General features: G+C 47.9%; 1 protein-coding gene across 10 annotated transcripts in view; it reads right to left on the bottom strand.

Moving 5' to 3' along the window:
• LOC127601505 (neurexin-2-like) overlaps positions 1-21,928 on the bottom strand; it is a 344,756-nt gene that overhangs the window by 226,051 nt on the left and 96,777 nt on the right. For all 10 annotated transcript variants that reach the window (XM_052066883.1, XM_052066919.1, XM_052066875.1 and 7 more), the window contains one exon: positions 14,522-14,539. In XM_052066883.1, the coding sequence (XP_051922843.1) occupies positions 14,522-14,539 (18 nt within the window). The remainder of the gene's footprint in view (positions 1-14,521; positions 14,540-21,928) is intronic.

The following is a 21,928-nucleotide window of genomic DNA, read 5'->3' as shown; positions in this document are numbered from 1 at the left end:
TGTGTATGTTAAATCGCTCCATGTACAGCACTTTGTATGCAGCGATGGCTGTTTGAAAGTGCTCGAGAAATACTCTTGACTTGACTTGACAAGAGTTTGTGAATATCGTCGAGACCTGACGCGGAGGCATGGGACGAACTTTTGCAGTGTGTTAACTATCGTAGCTGACGTTTACCGTTTAAAAATATTTCTCTCGGCCCTCCAGATTCCCATTCTTTGCCTGTACCCTCAGTGAATTGTGCATGAAATGTCGTTTTTTTATTTTTATTTTTTTTACAACAGCCACCTGCCCGGCATCCCACGCTGCTAATAGAAACGTGTGTCGCAGGGTATGACACAAATCTTTGTTAACAGAAATGTTGACATTTTTTAGCATTGGAAAATGTAAACAATGTTTGTGTCATGTTTGTCCTCCTACAGAAACCATATTAAAACTATTAAAGATATATTTTCAAACATTTTTGAAAAACCTGCAGGTAGCCACCAGGGCGGCGCTAAAGAGCCACATGCGGCTCCAGAGCCGCGGGTTGCCGACCGCAGGGGCTCGCCCTTAACAAGAGCGCCTATGTTTCCATGGACACCAGTATCCTTGAAGAAACTTTTACGATGGAGTTTCACCGAGAATTTTCCACGTTAGATGGCACACTCGGTGACTCTTTTGAAATCAATGGGCGGAAAGAATGTGAAGAAATATTGAACCGCGCTACAAGTGCTTGTCCTGTACGTATCAGAACAAAAAGGTTGTTTTGTTTTTTTGTTTTTCCTCGCCGCACGTCAAATTGCTAGTGCTTGTACGTCTGTTTGTACACTTGACATCGTGCCCTTGCTTTCCCATTGAACTCCGCTTGGCATTCGTTGCAAACGCCGCCCACGCGCATCATGAGGCCATTGGACCCAAGTACAGCGCTGCTGTCATAAGACGTTGATTGGGCCGGCTTGTCAATAAAAGCGCGGCCACAGCGTCAGCGTCTTATCAGCCTCCCGGCAGCCTTCCCCCTCGCCATCGGTCGATAGATGGAATCCATAAGCGAGTGTCTGACGCAGGCTCACGTCTTTCGCTGTCAAGTCGTCCCGGTAGCGCCCTTCGTGCCAGGCGCTAAGCGCAGCTACGACTGGATCTGAAGTGTTTCTAGTGCAACTCCGGCAGCTAACCGGCGCCGCGATGTGTTTGTTGGGAGGCGGCGCTCTGAGCGCACCGGCAGCGTGTGACCAGAGTGCTGCCATACGTCTGCACATTTGCGCAAAGCACTCTCGGCTGCCCAAATGATGGATGTGCCTCTTTGTCGCACAGGTTAGAAGGCGTCCTTGATGGAAGAGTCCAACCGTTCATCACTCGCCAGCTTCCACCTCCCAAGGCCCCCCCTTTCCCACCTCGCTATCCATTCTCTACACCCCCACCCCTTCCCTTCTTCTTGCCGCTACATGACGAATTGCTTACACAAGAAATGTGTTCTTGGACTTTTATTCCATTTCTCGTCCAACCCCCCCCCCCCCCCCCAGTCTTTCCTCATTTTTTCACCTAATTGCTTCTTTTTCTTTCCGCTCCCAAGAACCCCTCACCTCCCCCATCTCAGAGAGCCAGCCGGCCATCTCTCGTCGGAAGGCTGTTGGTTAATGACTGGCCCATGTTTTTCCATTCCGTTTCAATCTCGGAGCCATCTTTGCTGAAGTAAGCCAAATGCTAACTGCGCGACCGCGCTAAGAAAAGGTCGAAACCCATTGACAAATCACAACGCGTCGGACGGCCGATCGTTTCAACGATGCACCTCGAGGGCATGAGACCACGTTGAAATGTCGCGAAACAACAGTCAGCAGTATCAATGAAGACCATACCACCTAAAAGAATCTGCCGATGCTACAACTTCATGTCGGCGGCGCTCTCTGAACCTCCCAACAAATTACTGTTTGTCTTCAAATAACAATAATAATAATAATACATTTTGGGCGGCCCGGTAGTCCAGTGGTTAGCACGTCGGCTTCACAGTGCAGAGGTACCGGGTTCGATTCCAGCTCCGACCTCCCTGTGTGGAGTTTGCATGTTCTCCCCGGGCCTGCGTGGGTTTTCTCCGGGTGCTCCGGTTTCCTCCCAAATTCCAAAAACATGCGTGGCAGGCTGATTGAACACTCTAAATTGTCCCATTGAGTGAGTGTGAGCGTGATTGATTTGTTCGTCGATGTGTGCTCTGCGATTGGCTGGCGACCAGTTCAGGGTGTCCCCGGCCTACTGCCTGGAGAAAGCTGGGATAGGCTCCAGCACCCCCCGCGACCCTAGTGAGGATCAAGCGGCTCGGAAGATGAATGAATGAATGAATACATTTTATTTATAAGCGCCTTTCAAGACACCCAAGGACACTTTACAATAACATCAATATTGTAAAGATATCAAACAAATCAAATATCTGTTGCTTCTCAAACCATACTAACCGTTAGCATTAGCATGTCCCATAATCCTTTCATGTGACCTGATAACACCGTAAGCTGTCCGCTGTAGTAGCGGCTGCCCCTGTGAAAGGGTTCACGAGCCATTCAGGTGTACTTAGATTTGAACGGCTTCATCTTTGAGACGAGCAAATGCTACTCGCAGGATCAATAACGATAGCCTCGAAGAGCCAGGATCCGATGGCTTGGATTTTGTCCGGCAGCGGTAAGCGGAGAAAATATGTAACTACTGTAACAGCGCCAGGCAGGTGGAAATTTATCTCGCCCCCCCCCACCCCCCCCATAAACAAAGTAGCTGTTGATTATGTACACGCACATCCACTAATGAGCGGCCGCAAAATCATTCATCTTTGTTTACCCACAGCCGACAGAGAATATACCCTGAGATTTATGCACATCCTTGCATCGTCGGTCCCGTGTAAGTGCTCCCTCCACCGCAACTCATCCACTTATCTAGACGACGAGATGTTAAGTGAAATGCGAGTCGGCCGCGGCGGGGAACCTTGCCGCCACCGCCGCCGTCGCTCGCTGTCGCTATTCACTGAGCAGCGAGCAAAAGGCTCCAAATGAGCCTTCCTTGCAGGCGAAGCAAACGACATCCGGGATGGGAAGCGCCGGGGCTGTCAATAAGCTCGTTAATGGGGGCGGCTTGATAAACAGACTCATTCATCATCAATTTCCCCAGTAAGGCACAGCGGTGACGAATTTTCTCCTCTTCAGGCTTGGGGAGGAGGAGAGCGCCCCCCCCCGTCCTTGATGATTGATTTGAATATACACAGGCTACGTCAACATTAATACTGATTGCTGATTAAGTTCCGATCCATTATGCTCACTCAACCAAGACGCCGTCGCGGCCCCTAACCTCTCCCTTCCCTCTAAATCCATTTATTCCCTCTCCATTTTCCCTTTGTCCCATTCCTCAAGCCGGCTTTTTACATTTGCGCGCAGCCCCCCCGAGAGAGTTGTTAACAGGCTTTCCTTGCACCAGAGGTGAAAAGGTCTGACACGCACACACACACACACACACACACACACATACTTGCCAATCATGTCAAAAGCAGACCTGATGTCCCGTTTTCTGATTTTACGGTCTGGCAACTGTTTTTGGCGGCACGGTGGGACGACTGGTTAGCGACTCGGCCTCGCAGTGCAGATGTCGTGGGTTCGATTCCGGCTCAGGCCTTCCTGTGTGGAGTTTGCATGTTTTTTCAGTGCCTGCGTGGTTTTTCTCCGGGTACTCCGGTTTCCTCCCACATTCCAAAAACATGCACGGCGGGTTAAATGGAACCCTCCAAATTGTCCCCAGGAGTGAGCGTGAGTGCAGATGGTTGTTCATCTCACACAGACGCACACTGCGATTGGCTGGCAATCGGTTCAGGGTGTCCCCCGGCCGACTGCCCGAAGACAGGCTGGGGTAGGTGGATGGATGGATGGATGTTTAAACACTCTTGATATGGCTTAAAGGTCATCAATTGACGGAATTTTTCCCCAACAGAGAAATCTATCGCTCGTTAGACCAATTAGAACCCATCCATCAAATCATTCCTCCTTTATCTTAATACCCTCGACTCTCTGTACCAGGATTATTAGTCGTAAGCATGAAGAGCGCATCGCTCAGACGCGCGACAGCCCACCCCGTTAATGGTGACGCGAGTGTGAGGGGTAATTTAAATCAAAGCGGCGAGATGCGCTGTCTGAGCTCCCTTGTTTATCACGCCGTCATGTGGCAGCGATCAACGAGGACCAAAACAGGATCGCTTCCAAAGGGTTCTTAATCTCCGAGGTTAGCCCTCGCCGTGACAGCCCGGCTGTTTCCATGCATACAAATTGGCCGGCTGCGGTCTCGGCTCGCGGCACGACCCTCGCGGTGGCTCGGCGGTGCTGACAAGTGGATAAAGAGCCTCGCGCAGGTCAAAGGGATCAGGATCGTGGGTTTAGAGAGCGACATACTGTACAGCTCGTTCGGGTTGCCCATTTTCTCACTGTTGCTATGACGACGGGAGAGTCAATTAGTTTTAATGAGCTGGACAGGTCAACGCCGGCAGTCCTGACAGAGAACACGCACCGTTGAAGTTGCAGAAAATAAAAACGGGCGCGTTGCAGAAAAGCAGCTTCCAGGTGCCATCTGCTTCTCGTCCTCAACTTAATAGCCACGCGTCTACATGCGGGGCGAAATTGCCCTCGCGACTGAAATGGAGTCTAAAATGAGTCATCGCTTTCGGCTTTGGCCTCGATAAGGAAGCTAGGAGGGATTTGAAATGATTACGGATCATTATTTGGCGGAAACTTGGAAAGCGGATCGCGTTTCCGATACCAGACCAGCTGCGAAATGAGACGCGCCCCACCCTGGACGCACACGTCCCAAAAAACTTAACATGGCGAATAACACGCCTTCTTGTCTCGCGGAAGAAGACGTTCCCTTCAAGTATCTATTCTACTGGTAATGAAAGGCAAAACCGCTCACGGAAAAAAAAAAAAACAACTCCGGCAGCAATTATGCTTCGTGATGATCCCACTTTGTTCATCCACGCCGGAACGAGGGTTTTGTCTTTGCACTTGTGCGGAGTCTCAGAAGAAGAAAACATTTGCCAAGGAGAGCGACGCTTTTCATATGTCACTTCTCGGCTTGGATCAATAGGAGAAAGTGCAAGATGGATACACGATCCTCCACATTGTTGGCGTTTTCCACGTCGCCGCTGCCAACTAATTGACGGCGGTGATAAATCTCTTTTCGCTCCAACTTTAATTAAGTTGCCTCTTTTAATCACTTCTGCAGACGACTGCAGTGCCTTTCCTTTAACTCCCAATTACTCAAAATGGAGGGGGGGAAAAAAATGTAATGCTCTCTGATGGAATCCAGAGGGGAATCAGTCTTCAGGGAGAGACGCCGATGGTTTTGCGAATCAAGTGTGGAAAACAAAAAAAAAGTGTTTTTTATTTGTTGCTGCCGACATCAGTCTACCTGCGCACCTGCCGATGAGTGAGGCGGCCGAAACTATTCTTCAAATGCATCTGTCTCGTCGCGCCTCGGTGTGTTCTTGACGCCAGCCGTGCCCGCCGGGAGGCCTCATTAGCTCACGACACACGCGCGGCCTCGCACGCCGGCGACGCACGCGTGGACGCACCCACGCCCGCGTCCGCCACTCCGCCTGCGCCACGTCATAAACATGCGCTAAACCCAACAACAGATTCGCGGCGCCAAAGCGACGAACGCCGCCGGGGAATGGCGGCTAGCCAAAAAGAGCAGCTGTTTAGGTGCGAGGGAGGGGGGGCATCCCTGACAGTAGGCCGTTTTGTAGTGTGTGTAGTCATACTGGCGAAAAGGGCTAGCAGTCATTCACTACTCAACTGAATAGCCATCTTGCTGCTGTGCGCCTCGGCCACTTGGGGGCAGTGTAAGGCAGCTAAACAGAAACACTTATAGACATCTCCTCAGCTCCACGCGGAGGATAAAGAAAAGACAAGATGAGTCCTGTTAGATCAAATGTCTGAAGCTACGTTCACAATGCAGGGGCCCCTTTGAATTTTTTTTTTTTTTGGGGGGGGGGGGGGGGGTTATATCAGATTTTTTTAATGTAGTCCAGTGGTTAGCATGTCGGCTTCACAGTGCAGAGGTACCGGGTTCGATTCCAGCTCCGGCCTCCCTGTGTGGAGTTTGCATGTTCTCCGTGGGTTTTCTGCGTGGGTTTTCTCCGGGTGCTCCGGTTTCCTCCCACATTCCAAAAACATGTGTGGCAGGCTGATTGAACACTCCAAATTGTCCCTTTGAGTGAGTGTGAGTGGTTGTTCGTTTCTGTGTGCCCTGCGATTGGCTGGCAACCGATTCAGGGTGTCCCCCGCCTACTGCCCGGAGACAGCTGGGATAGGCTCCGGCACCCCGCGCGACCCTAGTGAGGATTAAGCGGCTCGGAAGATGAATGAATGAATAAATGTCCACATTACAAATTCGGCTTCTGATGTAAAACGAAGGCATCCCGGATGTGAAACGCATTGACACAGAGCACGACGTCGAGTGACGCGTACAATAGACGCCATCGCACGCCAGTGTTCGGAGAAGTGAAGATGATCCGGCGTATCGGGCCTCATCTCAAATCGACAGAGGGGCGAAAGGGGAGGAGGTCGAAATATTTGGGGGAAATCAAGGCTAAGCTTTTCAATCTCCCCGTTTCACGGAGACGTCTACGAAAGATGACGTCATGTCATTGCGGCGTATACAAATGAAGCACCTCCGTAGGCGAGTTACGACTTTCACAACAAATGTCCAATTTATGCCTCATGTTTCAAGTGGGATCAAATTAAAGTCAGATATAAAGTCAACGCGGTTACCCAAAACACGACCATTGTCAAACTCCCTACCAAGCAACCCCCCCTCCCCTAAGCCCCCACATGCTGAGCTCATATTGGGCTTTTGCATTTCGGTTGGATATATGCTACTTCTTAATTTGGACTGCGGTCGCATTAAGATAAGATAAGAAAACCTTTATTAGCCTCGCAATGGAGAAATTCTCAATTCACAGCAGCAACGTTATGAAAGGAAGAAGTAGAACAACAAAATATAGGAGCAAATTATTACCAAAAAAAAATAAAAATCCAATACGTACTTCATCTCACATGAAAACAAAATTGGAGCTGTTCGGCAAAACGAAATATTGTGTCATTCTGATCGTTTTATGTTTAGTCTGACAGTAAACTTCAACCAGGGGTGGCATGAAATCCTGTAAATTGAGTCGTCAGTTCCAATCTTTTTTTGGGAGGGGGGCGGGGGGGGGGCTCAAAGCTCTGTTATTAGACACAAGGGACTTGAGATACACTTATGCAAGAAAAACAGACCATTCTTTAGTTGGAATCCGCTTCGAAAATGGCATTTCCCGGAAAAGAACAACTGCGACCCCCACCCCCCCAATACTCCCCATCCCCGCCAAACAAACACAGAGCAGCAGCTCACGTGCAGGATTGTCGGCAACGTCACTTGTTATGACTAGAGTGTCGCAAAGCAAATCAAGGCGCTATTGTTGACTGCACTGTCAGCGAGCGTGTTGAGAATGGCGACAACAGTGAAAAGCCCTTTTTGGCTGAGCCACACTGTTGACAGAGTACAACACACTGTCTGGGAAACACTTTCCCGGGCGTTTCTCCAATCGTATCGGACAAATTGGGAGAGACCGAAAGACAAGTCGCAGCAGCGCACGCAAATGCCAAGTCGGAATCTTTTTATTTAGTTACTAGCTGGTTCGCCGCCCTGTGGGCGGCTCATCAGCTAGTTCCTGCGGAAGGCTGGTGAGGTGGGCCTTCGGCCCACAAAAGTGTTGTTGCTTGGTTCAACTTTTTGTTCATCTTCATTGCTTATCGCGAAAATAAAGAGATGTTTAGCTCTACTAAATAACTAACAATGTCATTGCAATGCTTGTGGGTACACAACATTTTTTCGCTAAGATGCCCGCGCGATCGTAGTGAGCCACTGCCTGAGCGGCGCAGTGGCGGCGCGGTGAAGTAGGTACGTTTTGAAAAGGGACAGACGGAAGGACAGACCGCGTGCGGGACGACGCGCAATATATATATAGATTTTTTTGGTGACATCGTCACGATTGTAGCCTACACGTTGGATGTGAAGCCATCCAATTGGAGCCCAAAACGCATCAAGGACAAATTCTTTAATGTAATGCAGCAAATGTTGGCAGCCGTTTGCCACTTGACACTCACTAATTTTTTTTTTTTTTTTTTTGGTGGAATCAAACGTGGGCAGCCCGGTAGTCCAGTGGTTAGCACGTCGGCTTCACAGTGCAGAGGTACCGGGTTCGATTCCAGCTCCGGCCTCCCTGTGTGGAGTTTGCATGTTCTCCCCGGGCCTGCGTGGGTTTTCTCCGGGTGCTCCGGTTTCCTCCCACATTCCAAAAATATGCATGGCAGGCTGATTGAACACTCTAAATCGTCCCTAGGTGTGAGTGTGAGCGTGGATGGTTGTTCGTCTCTGTGTGCCCTGCGATTGGCTGGCAACCGATTCAGGGTGTCCCCCGCCTACTGCCCGGAGACGGCTGGGATGGGCTCCAGCACCCCCCGCGACCCTAGTGAGGATCAAGCGGTACGGAAGATGAATGAATGAATGAATCAAACGTGAGGAAAAATGCTGCTGTGATTTTTGCTGCATTTGAGGGTTTTTGTTGTTATAGCAACTGGAACGGGAAGGAAGCATCAATCTGCATTGAGGAAATAAATCTTTTTTTTGAGAAGATGAAGTATGACGCGGGACTGAACATTGGAGCACCGTGACTCACTCACTCATCTGTGATATGCAAAGCTGCTCGTGTCGCTTAAGTCCGCCAAATCTTACAACATCAACTCTGTATTGCGCCTCATTATAACAGCTGGGGACGGCAATCATCGCGTTCGACACCAACCCCTCCGCCAAATCCACCTTAAATCGAGCTCCTGAGCGCGAGCTCAAGACGGCTGCAAACTAAAAAGCGCAATAATCAACGCGCGGTTCAATTCGTGGCAAAAAGTGTGCCTTACAATCGGCTTCTGTTGCGGATCCGTGCAGACGTCCCTAATCATGTGGCCGCTGAATGTTTTTACAGTTTTAACCGTCGAGACTAATTTTACACTCCTTGGCAATACACAAACACACACACACCTTGCATTCTGAGTCGCATGCAAATAAAGATAAGGATGCAATTGGAAAGTGAGGGTGGGAGGGGGGAAGCAGGGGAGGGACATGGATTATGTCTCGGGAGTCAACTGCATCCTTCACAATGGAAAACGAGGCGACTTCCTGTTGACGCGCGGGAATTAAAGATGGATTGAAACAATTTCCTGCCTGTGACATGATCACAAGCTATTTCTGGACAAACATTTTAATTACATTTTGAGATTTGTTTTGTAGAATAAAAAAAAGACAAAAAAGGGAAGTGACTGCTTTCTTCATAATGAAAGCTTAATACCAACACAAAAACTGCAAATATTGGCTGTAAATCGCTCCAACCTCTGCTCAAATGTTTATTTTTGATGATGTTAAAAAAAAAAACACACACCAAGATATCCATCCATCCATCCATCCATTTTCTTATCCGCTTTATCCTCACAAGGGTTGCTGGGGTGCTGGAGCCTATCCCAGCTGTCTTCGGGCAGTAGGTGGGGGACACCCTGAACCGGTTGCCAGCCAATCGTAGGGTACACAGAGACGAACAATCATCCACGCTCACAATCACACCTAGGGACAATTTAGAGCGTTCAATCAGCCTGCCACGCATGTTTTTTGGAATGTGGGAGGAAACCGGAGCACCCGGAGAAAACCCACGCAGGCCCAGGAGGGGGGAGAACAGGCAAAGCCCGCACAGGAAGGCTGGCGCTGGAATCGAAACCACGACCTCTGCACTGTGAGCTTGACACGCTACACCAATATATATGATTTGAAAAAAACGGTTCAGGGTGTAACCCGTATCCTGCCCGACAACAACTGAAGGTGGCAGTTAAAAGTGGAAAATCGTCCTAACTAGAAAGCGATCGGGAAGCCACAAGTGGCGGAATCACGCGATCTCCTCCTTCCGGCTCGAGCGCCGCTGACACGACGTCGGCAAACGAGCACAATGAGAGACACAATGAGGCTAAGATGAAGTCGAGGGTGTTGCGCAACGTTCGGCAACTTCATTAAATAGTGACGCGGCTGAGCAGTGACACGCGGGGGGGGGGGTGGAGACGGCAAAATAATATCATGAAATTTTCAACATGTTTTGCGTTCAAAGCATCAACCTGACATGGCGACAATTTGTTTGGGGATTTATTCATTTATTTTCAGGGACACTTTGCTTATTTCTCATCGTCTGTCCCTTGATGAAGACATTACACTAATTGCCCCACAGGGATAAATAAAGTTTTCTGAATCTGAATTGCACTTAATTGGTTGATCATTTCTCAGGCGCCGGCTTTTTTTTTTTTTTTTAATTTAAACAAGGACATTTGTCAAACACTTTTATCTCTGTGGGAGCAAACGCAGGGCGAAAAGTCACTCATCACCACAGCGGGGTGGAGTCAACCTCACTGAGCTCAAAGGTCTGATTGTTGTCTAGAAAGGACAAGAGATTATCATACTTTTGTTCGCGTCGCAAATCGACACGACTCATTGGGCTTGGACTAAAAATCGTCAATGATTCACGATATAATGAATTTGCCTTGAACACACGCGAGTGGTCCTTTTTTCGCCGTGTTCAACTCGGACGTAAAGGCACGAATCCTGATCTGACCGCCACTGATTGTGACCTTGCGTTCTGAATGTTTGCACCGATAAAAACTCTTGGTTCACATGAATCACCTTGACTGTCAACCAGCTTGACATCCGCCACACAGCGAGAACTTGGGCGTGCCAGACATTTTCTCCAATCCCACGTGGAATCGTCTTGTGGAATCTTTATACAACTGATATATACTATATAAATATACTGATATTGTTTTTAAAGGGGGCGGCCTGGTAGTCCAGTGGTTAGCACGTCGGCTTCACAGTACAGAGGTACCGGGTTCGATTCCAGCTCCGGCCTCCCTGTGCGGCGTTTGCATGTTCTCCCCGGGCCTGCGTGGGTTTTCTCCGGGTGCTCCGGTTTCCTCATTCCAAAAACATGCGTGGCAGGCTGATTGAACACTCGAAATTGTCCCTAGGTGTGAGTGTGAGTGCGAATGGTTGTTCGTTTCTGTGTGCCCTGCGATTGGCTGGCTACCGATTCAGGGTGTCCCCCGCCTACTGCCCGAAGACAGCTGGGATAGGCTCCGGCACCCCCCGCGACCCTAGTGAGGATCAAGCGGCTCGGAAGATGAATGAATGAATGAATGTTTTTAAAGGTATAAACGAGTTTGAAGATTTGTAACGGTTCATTTTCCACGGCCGAGGTAGGTAGAATTAGAAATTTGTGGTAAACAAAACAAGCATGTAGCGTATGTGGCTAATCGAGCTTCTGAGTGTGGTCGCTTGGCGTCTTTTTCGAATTGCTTGTGGGATCTTCCTACACTGAAGCAGTTTATTGTTTGTAAAGCAATGAAGAAACTCGAAGCTTCATAATGGTTCATTCGCAACCATTTGGAGAAGGGAGAATTTGAAAATCCTCCTGGATCCCCGGCACCCTGCCCACCACCTTTTCCACCTTCTCCAGCTACTCCACTCAGGCAGACGCTACAGATCCATGCGCACCAAATCCAGTAGACACTTAAACAGCTTCTTCCCTCTAGCCATTAACTCCTTAAACAGTCACTGACGTAGTCACTCTTCTTGTACTACAAAATGGTACTACAAAACTACTGGTTACTCTAAAATGGTTCAATGATTTTGTTGTTTACGAGGATACGAATGCAGCGTGTTATACCGGAGACAAATTCCTTGGGGGTTCTACATACTTAGCCAATAAAGCTTCACAGTGCAGAGGCACCGGGTTCGATTCCAGCTCCGGCCTCCCTGTGTGGAGTTTGCATGTTCTCCCCGGGCCTGCGTGGGTTTTCTCCGGGTGCTCCGGTTTCCTCCCACATTCCAAAAATATGCGTGGCAGGCTGATTGAACACTCTAAATTGTCCCTAGGTGTGAGTGTGAGTGTGAGTGCGAATGGTTGTTCGTTTCTGTGTGCCCTGCGATTGGCTGGCAACCGATTCAGGGTGTCACCCGCCTACTGCCCGAAGACAGCTGGGATAGGCTGCAGCACCCCCCGCGACCCTAGTGAGGATCAAGCGGCTCGGAAGATGAATGAAGGAATGGATATGTGGAATGATCCGGACAGTTTCAAGTGGTAAATGTTTCAATCAGTTGTACGATCCAAAAAATAGGAATAGAGCTTTTTTTGCGAAAGCATGCATTTCAAGAACCACTGCCACCTACTGGTCGCTTTTTTAAACATGATTTACAATGCAAAACGCCTTATTCTCATTCACAGATTGCAGCAGACCCTCCTCCTTTCTATGACGCAAAAAAAAAAAAAAGACTTGTATGTCAAACAAGTACGTCCTTGGTAGGCGGGGCCTTATTTTAAAAAGACGTACAAGTACGTCTTGTGGAATGAAAGAGTTAAGCCCGGGTCATTGTGATTTTTGCTTTGGCTTGCCGACCCCGGAGCATGACACGCCGTCAATAATGTCGGCTAAATGAGCAGCTCTTTCACGGCTTGTTCCCAGTCGCAGGGGTAGACAGCTTTGGACTCCTCCGGCAGTAATTAACTCGGGTAGTAGTTCATTAGCACCCTCCGCTAAGGAGATGTGAGCGCACGCTCGGTTCTCGTTGCGGCCCTTTCAGTCCGGGGGGGTTATCAGCTGGCAGGGAAGATAAGCGCTCGCGTTTGCAGGGATAATGGAGTGTTTGTTGTTGTTTTTTTAAATGACTCTGACCAAAGTGTGCATCGCGATGATCAAGGCGATGTCAGCCATTCATCGATGAAGAACGTTAGCATTCACGCGGAGATGTTCCTCGCCTCGCCGTGCCCCTGTCGGCTCCTGATAAGGACGTTTACAACTGCGGATGAATGCGTGATACCAGATGTTGGGAGTTTTAAACAAACAGCTCCAAGCGCTGCCACTTATTTTTATTTTTTTTTGGGGGGGGTTGTCTGACTGTTGCAGTTGTGTTGGGAGAGCGCAGAGGAAAACAATGTTCTGCTAAGTGCTGCCCTCCACCCAGCGCGGAGCTCGGTTCCCCCGCTTTATCTTCCAAAGTGTGGATCTGAGCGTTCTCCCCGGGACGAGCGGGCCAATCCTATCGCGGCCCTCGCGTGGCATTCAACAAACAGAGAGGGGGCTGGGGGGTTTGGAGGGGGGGGGAATAAAAGGCAAATGAGAGAGATGCTAATCTTCCACCGAATGGAGAACAGTGTTTTGGGACGCCGAGACAGGCAGATGCACAGAAAGATGTTTACATCTCTCTCAATGTCATTTGATGGAGTCTAAAAGGCATGCAGATGAAGATCTTTTTTTTTTTTTTTCCAGACTGGCTGACGAACAACATTTAGCCCCATGAGCAAAATTAAAAAAAAAAAAAAGCCTGATCAGGAGGACAACCACAAGCTGCACTTTTCACCACCCGCAATCGGGCCCAGTCTCCCTCTCGCTTCCTTGTTTTGCACAAAACTTCCACAACAGCCACCAAAGCGGCAGTTTGCTCTGGAGAACTACTTTTTTTTTTTTTAAACTGAAATAAATCCGAGCAGATGCTAAAGATTTTCTTGCCAGCTCACGCAGCCCGCAGATTTATTTGGCCTAATCCAACGTGACTTCCACATCCTCATCCGGCAAAGCTCCGATGTCTGAATTTGCAACTTGTTCGGAAACGCGACTTGAGGACAGCGTGGAATATATCGTCGGTAATTGAACGGGGTCGAATATGTGCGGGAGGCATATGACTAATAGTCTCATTACATACAGCGGACTGCGTGAAGTCGTACTATTATTCATTCACATGGGCGATGCGGAAGTACTTGACAATGAAAAAAAAAAAAAAAGACTGACATCAGCAAAAACCAGAATGGGTGCTGCGGGCAAGAGTTTGAAACTGAGCTCATCTTGTTTCCTCGCCATTTTTGAGTGAGGCGCCGATACGTTCCATTAGTCCGTCCGTCCCATCGTCCCATTTCGGGCCTCTTCCTCGCCACGCAAACGGCGCGCTAATAGAAAGCTAGTCTGCTGTGACGTGTCAGCATATATCCCCGAACGGTCTCACGCGCGGTAAAATGCGGGACGGCCATTTTCGTCCCTTGCTTAGTAAAAAGGCACGCCACGGCGCGGCCGCTCAATGACCTTGTAAACAAAATGAATGGAAGACATAATAGCGCCCGTGCTCAGAAATTTACATTTACATTGGAAAGGCGGAGGATGGAGGGGGGGGGGGGGTGGGGGGTTAATGGGGATTTTGCATTGTCACACGGCACAGAAAATTCTAGACATCCCAAGAGAATGTCGAGGAGAATAATGCATGGGACCAGATAAGGCGATCTCCTTTTTTTGGGGGGTGTGGGGGGGGGGGGTCTCAAAAAGTCCAACGGAAAGGTCCCGTCACCGTTGACGAGGCGCAGTCACATTAAAACAACAAGCCGACGGTGGCGCCCGAAAAGGAAATGAAATGTCTTACCGCTTTGAGATGAGTCACCTGAAAGAGAAGAGAGAAAAGAAAGATGAGGATGTTGCCTCAACAAACAAACAAACAAACAAACAAACAAACAAACAAACAAAGCAAAAACTCGAAGACATCAGATGCACAGGCACAGGGTGGCGAAACCATTCCACAGAGGAAGCCTTTCGATGAGACCGCGTGAAAAGCGTTCATATTTTCTGTTCGCAATTACATAGGAGACAAAATAACCCACCCCCCCGCCCCCCCAAAAAAACAACTTTGGTGATATTCCCCACTTCTGCTCGACCATCTTCTGTTAGAACCACTAGATAAGGCAATTAAATTATTTTTTTCAGCCCAAGAGAGGCAGAATTTAATGGCATGGATAATGGTTAAATTATGACAAGCCATAATTAGAAACTGCAAGTCGGAAAAGTAAATAAATCATCAGTGGTAATTGCTTTTGGCCACGCAATTTGTCCACATGCATTATTTCGTAGCGGCTCGCAACTCATGAATAACTCTTTGAAATGGCGACTGTCAGTCAAGGAGCGAGAGACAATCCTCAAATCGGTAGCCCGTCAAAGGGAAATGAGCGTCGAGCTGTAAGTTTATCAACGATTGCCTTCTCAAACCAAGGGACTTCCAATCCCAAAAGCATTTCCAAAATAAAAGTCTTCCAGATCGGCAGCACCGGAATGATCCCAGTCAGAGACGCTGTGACAACTCGCCCGAGATTTAAAATGGACTTGGCTACGTCTCCGAGGCCTCGTGTTCTCACCGGCCTGGACTTTGAGAAGGACGACGGCGGTCTCCATTTGACCCAAGTAGCAAAGGTGACCAGGAAGCGCCTGGTCGTGTGGAGAAACCATACGGGCGAATGAAGGACGGCACGCTGGAGACCGCCATGTACAAACACAGCAGGATGCCCACTTTGCATGTATGAAAGAAACGCAACACTGGTTTGGTTGGGCCCCACGGGGTCATTCCATTTCGCTGTGGCTTCCAACGCCGGATAGGAAATTTTGCATTCCACCGCGTTAGAAAGACTTGCCTCTCAGCTATGATCCACAAAAAAATAAAAAAGAAGATAATCTTTAAGATTGAGTCCTTCGCAACTTTGCATAACAAGGCTGTTTATTTTTTAGCATAATTGTCGGGAAAAAAAATTATATATATATATTCATCTTCCGTACCGCTTGATCCTCACTAGGGTCGCGGGGGGTGCTGGAGCCCATCCCAGCCGTCTCCGGGCAGCAGGCGGGGGACACCCTGAATCGGTTGCCAGCCAATCGCAGGGCACACAGAGACGAACAAACATTCGGACTCACACTCACACCTAGGGACAATTTAGTGTGTTCAATCAGCCTGCCATGCATATTTTTGGAATGTGGGAGGAAACCGGAGCACCCGGAGAAAACCCACGCAGGCCCGGGGAGAACATGCAAACTCCACACAGGGAGGCCGGAGCTGGAATCGAACCCGGTACCTCTGCACTGTGACGTGCTAACCACTGGACTACCGGGCCGCCCTTATATACATATATTCATTCATTCATTCATCTTCCGAGCCGCTTGATCCTCACTAGGGTCGCGGGGGGTGCTGGAGCCCATCCCAGCTGTCTCCGGGCAGTAGGCGGGGGACACCCTGAATCAGTTGCCAGCCAATCGCAGGGCACACAGCGACGAACAACCATCCAAGCTCACACTCACACCTACGGACAATTTAGAGTGTTCAATCAGCCTGCCACGCATGTTTTTGGAATGTGGTAGGAAACCGGAGCACCCGGAGAAAACCCACGCAGGGCCGGGGAGAACATGCAAACTCCACACAGGGAGGCCGGAGCTGGAATCGAACCCGGGACCTCTGCACTGTGAAGCCGACGTGCTAACCACTGGACTACCGGGCCGCCCTTATATATATATATATTTTATTTATTTATTTATTTATTTATTTGTTTGTTTTTATTTATGTATTTGTGTGTGTGTGTGTGTGTGTATGGTTATTTATGACTTTGCTGCTGCAGTGAGAGGTGACTGGAGGAAGCGCCGTTGCCAGGTAACAGCAACAGAGACACAGCTGAGTGGCTGGCTTTGCTGGGTGGGGTAGGGTGGCAGGGAAGGGGTGGTGGGGGGTGCGTCGTCCGACCGAGCGCTGCTTCCCGGCGAGCTTGAGTAGCTCTCAAGACGGAACGGGGACGCGCGATCAAAACAAGCTCGCTTTTCACAAATGGGAGCGCAATCTGAGCGAGAAAGGTGGAACGGTGGCTAAAAGCCAGAAACCACGGCACCAAGCGGTGCACGGCGCTAAACGCGAGCGCGCTTTGTTGATAGCAGGCGACCCACCCGTAGCTTTAAGCGCAAGCCGGTTGGTGGACTCAGAATGTCACACGAGCGCGGCGGTGAAGTCTGGGAACCGACGGAGGGCAAAGTTAACGGCTCCCGGGGCACTAATTAGGCCAATTTGGAAGATGACAGTTGGGATTGTTTTTTGGAAAAGATGCAATGTCTCATCGGAAGGAACCGATTTAGGGTTCCTTCCGAAGAGCATAGAGGGTACAGAGACACCCCCACGCTTTAGCAAGCAGTCGGGCGACGTTTGGGCACGGCTTGACTGCTGCTCCTCACCAACACTGATCCCGTTCCCTAGCCCCCCCCCCCCCCCCCCACCCCGTCCCTCCACTGGACGACGGTGCTCCCGCTAATCCCCTGGACTGGATGCTGAAGCTGCATCCCGTTAATTCGCCAAATCCCCTTTTGCTGCTCTTTGCTCATACTTCTCCTCTGATATCAAGTGGCTCTCAATAGGATAGCCGAGCTCTCGTGTCTGTGGGAGTAGGATCCAAGCAAAAAATAAAATAAATTATATATATATATATATATATATATATATATATATATATATATATATATATATATATTTTTTTTTTTTGGGGGGCTTGAAAAAAATCAGGAAATAAGCTTTCAAAAATATATAATACATATATATATATATATATATATATATATATATATATATGTGTGTATAGTATATGAAAGCTCATTTCCTGTTTTTTGGTTGTTTTTTGCTTCCACAACCCCTACCCGCCACCCTATTTTTCACCGCAAAAGCATTGTGCAATTTGCAGCCCGAGAGCCGATGAGTAATTTGAGCCTGCCAGCGTGACTGCCTGAGTGCGCCAGTCAAATGGAACAATACTGAACGCGGGATGTGACAACATGTTTTCTTGACAACAAAACGGGAGATCGCGTGGATCCACACTCAAACCATGGAAGCTTGTTTCAATACACCAGATTGAACAATTGCACTGTATTTTTTTTTTTAACTCAGGAATTCAGACTGATGGATGGTCAACAAATATGATCAGTGGCTAAGTTGAACACTTCCTGCACTTGGATTTTCTTCTAGGCGTTCGAGTATGTAAATGGCAATTGTAATTTCTGTCAGCGGCTCCATTGAAAGATCCCACCAAATATGCAAAGGTCGGTTTGTTAAAAAAAAAAAATCTCAATTTGAAACAATATATAATAATAATATATATAATAATATAATATAAATATAATAATATAATAAAAAATATATATATAATATAATATAATAATATATAATAACACTTTCAGGGACAGCGGTCACTGCAGTGGACAGCTAATCATGTGATCAGGTGACAGGCTGCATTAAAGGGTTAATTAGGAACAATTGAAATGATTGACATTCAGTCCAACAAAGCAAGCAAGTTGTTTTCGCCAAAACAATTTGCTGGCTTGTTTTTCCACGTGCAACTTGAAATCGATGGTTTGGGTCCTTGAAAGTCTTAATTGGATTTTTTGTGTGTGTGTGTGTGAAAATGAAGAATCTGTTGAGGTCAAAGTCGAGAGAAAGTAGTAATGCACTGAAGTAGCGCAGACGATCGAAAAAAAAAAAAAACTTTGACAAAAGGTTCGGCAGTGATAGTGACCCGCTATCAAGGCTTCAACTCTTGGACTTACGCTGTCCTGCTCGACCCGGCTTAATGGCCCGTGGTTACAACTCCACCGCTTGATTAAATTGCTCATTTAAGCCTGGTATTAGTCGATTAATCTACCAATTAAGTGGCTGGGTCAAAAGGATTCCAAATGGATTTACATGGAGTTCCAGTTCCAGCATGTTTTTGTGTTTTTGTTTTCCCCTGAAAAATTAAAGAACCTCAAAATTTGCCATAACGCAGTTAATCATCAAGGATGGCCTACCAGCTCCGTGGACGGCAATTTCCGACAAGGGCCTCTAATGTTATTCCACTCGCCTCATTGCCTTTGCTCGCATGCTCGGGCGAGCGCATAACCACCCACACCTCCTGCAATGTGCGCTGCACAAAAATTTGTGCCAGGTGAGCTGAGTCGACCGCGTCTTCACCTGAATCTCTCCTCTCACGGCGAGCAACTTTGGATTTAAAGATGCCATTTGGAATTTCTGGAGCCGACAACGCCGCTTTGGGCTGAGCGAGACATTTGCAAATGTGAAATGGAGACACAAACGTCGGACTGACATCGCGCCTCCCGGGAGGCGTCATCTCGCACTGCTTTATGAGTTTCCTCCATCTCCGCATAGTGTATCTTAATATGCTCGCACTTCTCGAAATCTCCTTTATTCAATTAGTGGAGTCCAATTTGTGCGTCAACATATTTGATTAGACCTTTCTCCTCTCGCGCTTAAGGGATTAGCTTCTGCCGTCTTTTTATTTACCAAAAGCAAAAACATCACATTTCTGCAGGAGAGCTATTATTTTATACACACACACATACATACATATACATATATATATATATATAGGGGCGGCCCGGTAGTCCAGTGGTTAGCACGTTGGCTTCACAGTGCAGAGGTACCGGGTTCGATTCCACCTCCGGCCTCCCTGTGTGGAGCTTGCATGTTCTCCCCGGGCCTGCGTGGGTTTTCTCCGGGTGCTCCGGTTTCCTCCCACATTCCAAAAACATGCGTGGCAGGCTGATTGGACACTCTAAATTGTCCCTAGGTGTGAGTGTGAGTTCGAATGGCTGTTCGTTTCTGTGTGCCCTGCGATTGGCTTGCAACCGATTCAGGGTGTCCCCCGCCTACTGCCCGAAGACAGCTGGGATAGGCTCCAGCACCCCCCGCGACCCTAGTGAGGATCAAGCGGCTCGGAAAATGAATGAATGAATGAATAAATATATATATATATATATATACACATACATACAGTACATATACATACTGTATATATCTCCGGCCTGTGTGGAGTTTGCATGTTCTCCCCATGCCCGCATGGGTTTTCTCCGGGTATTCCGGTTTCCTACCACATTCCAAAAACATGCATGGTAGGCTGATTGAACACACACACACACACATATATATATATATTTTTTATGTGTGTGTGTTCAAAGACGCAACGTAATGAATCATACTTTCAATTTTTAAAAACCAATTCAGTTCCGTTGGACAATGTCATGCATCTGGTTTATTTTCTAAAGAGCCAAAGCTCGCGTATTTCACTACCGCTTCTCTGGTCACGACAAGATTATTCAGACTTGCCTATTAAAGTAACTAAGTTAAGTACTACTACTTAACTACTAAGTTAAATCGATCTCTTCTTTTATTTATAATTGTATCTGTGGTTTAATTGTTTGCTCTTGGTTGTAAAGTCTCCTTGAGTGCTGTGAAAGGCATTTACAAATAAAATGTATTATTATTATGAATGATTAAGATGTGTTGAATTTCTCTTGAATAATAACGGATGATTCTGGAATGTGGACACTGGCAAGGGACAACAGGGTGCCCTTGAAGGTTCGTTTGGGAAAAATCTTCCGGGAATGTTGCAATTTAATGAAGTGCTAAACCAAACGAGATAAGTGATGAGATCCCTGGCCAAATTATTTATTGAATTCTTGCAAAGCACACGCAGTTCTAGCTTTTTGTATTTATTTATTTTTGCGAGTCATTAGTCATCCAAACAGCTTTGCTCACCTCACTGCCTTATCTGGCATATACCTCCACATCTCCGACTGACTATATGTCACCCAACTCACGCTGCCCCCCCCCCCCTCTTCCCTACTCCCCACCTCACCCCCTGGTGGCCTTAATTACAACTTGTAAAAATGCGACCTGAATCCAATTTCCACACTCCAATCGCACTGCCCCCAAGATGAATGCCCCACTGGCCAAATTTGATTAAGTTCTGTTGAAATTATGCGTGTCAATGTGTGTGTGTGTGTGTGTGTGTGTCATTTTTAGCATTTGAGAAATGTTGACATTGTGGTACGATCGGGGGGAAAAATAGCATAATAAAGATCAGCGGTGAAACTCAAATGCATGACCTAAATGCTCAAAGTCAGTCAACAAGTGAATTCCGGGAGACAATATTCACATTTGTTGATTGTTATCTTGTTCCAAATTGCGTTTCAGACCATTAGAGCAGTTGGAAATTTATTTAAAATGAGCTCAATTTCAAGACGTTAAGTTCATGTTTTCATTGACACGTCACATCCAGCCGGCGTGTCGGAGCCTATCCCGGCCTGTCTTGTTGCGGGAGCCAGGGGACACCCTGAACTGGTCGCCAGCCAATCGCAGAGCACACATCGACGAACAAATCATTCACGCTCACACTAACTCAAAGGGACAATTTAGAGTGTTCCATTCACCTGCCATGCTTGTTTTTGGAATGTGGGAGGAAACCGGAGTACCCGGAAAAAACCCACACAGGCACATGGAGCACGTGCAAAGCCCACACTGGAAGGCCGCGGCCAGAATCGAACCCTGCACCTCTGCACTGCAAGACCGACGTGATAACCACTGGAACACCGGGCCGCCCTGCTGAAAGCTAAATGTATTAAAATCTCAATTTTCAAATCTACGTCATTTATCTTTTGCTATTATTTGTAAGATGAATGAATTATTATTATTATTAGTAGTAGTAGTATTATTATTAGTATTATGAATTATTATAAAAACTACATACAAACAATAAATAGACAGATACTGAAATCAACAGGGGCGGCCCGGTAGTCCAGTGGTTAGCACGTCGGCTTCACAGTGCAGAGGTACCGGGTTCGATTCCAGCTCCGGCCTCCCTGTGTGGAGTTTGCATGTTCTCCCCGGGCCTGCGTGGGTTTTCTCCGGGTGCTCTGGTTTCCTCCCACATTCCTCTACATTGTCCCTAGGTGTGAGTGTGAGTGCGAATGGTTGTTCGTCTCTGTGTGCCCTGCGATTGAGTGGCAACCGATTCAGGGTGTCGCCTACTGCCCGAAGACAGCTGGGATAGGCTCCAGCACCCCCCGCGACCCTAGTGAGGATCAAGCGGCTCGGAAGATGAATGAATGAATGAATGAATGAATGAATGAAATCAACAGTATTCTCCTCCTAAGACCCGAACGCTTGCAAGGCATGCATTTTTATTTTATTTTTATTTTCTCTTTGATA

The sequence above is a fragment of the Hippocampus zosterae genome, chromosome 1 (genome assembly GCF_025434085.1).
Source record: "Hippocampus zosterae strain Florida chromosome 1, ASM2543408v3, whole genome shotgun sequence".
NCBI lineage: Eukaryota > Metazoa > Chordata > Actinopteri > Syngnathiformes > Syngnathidae > Hippocampus > Hippocampus zosterae.
This window is presented reverse-complemented; position numbering and strand designations above follow the sequence as displayed.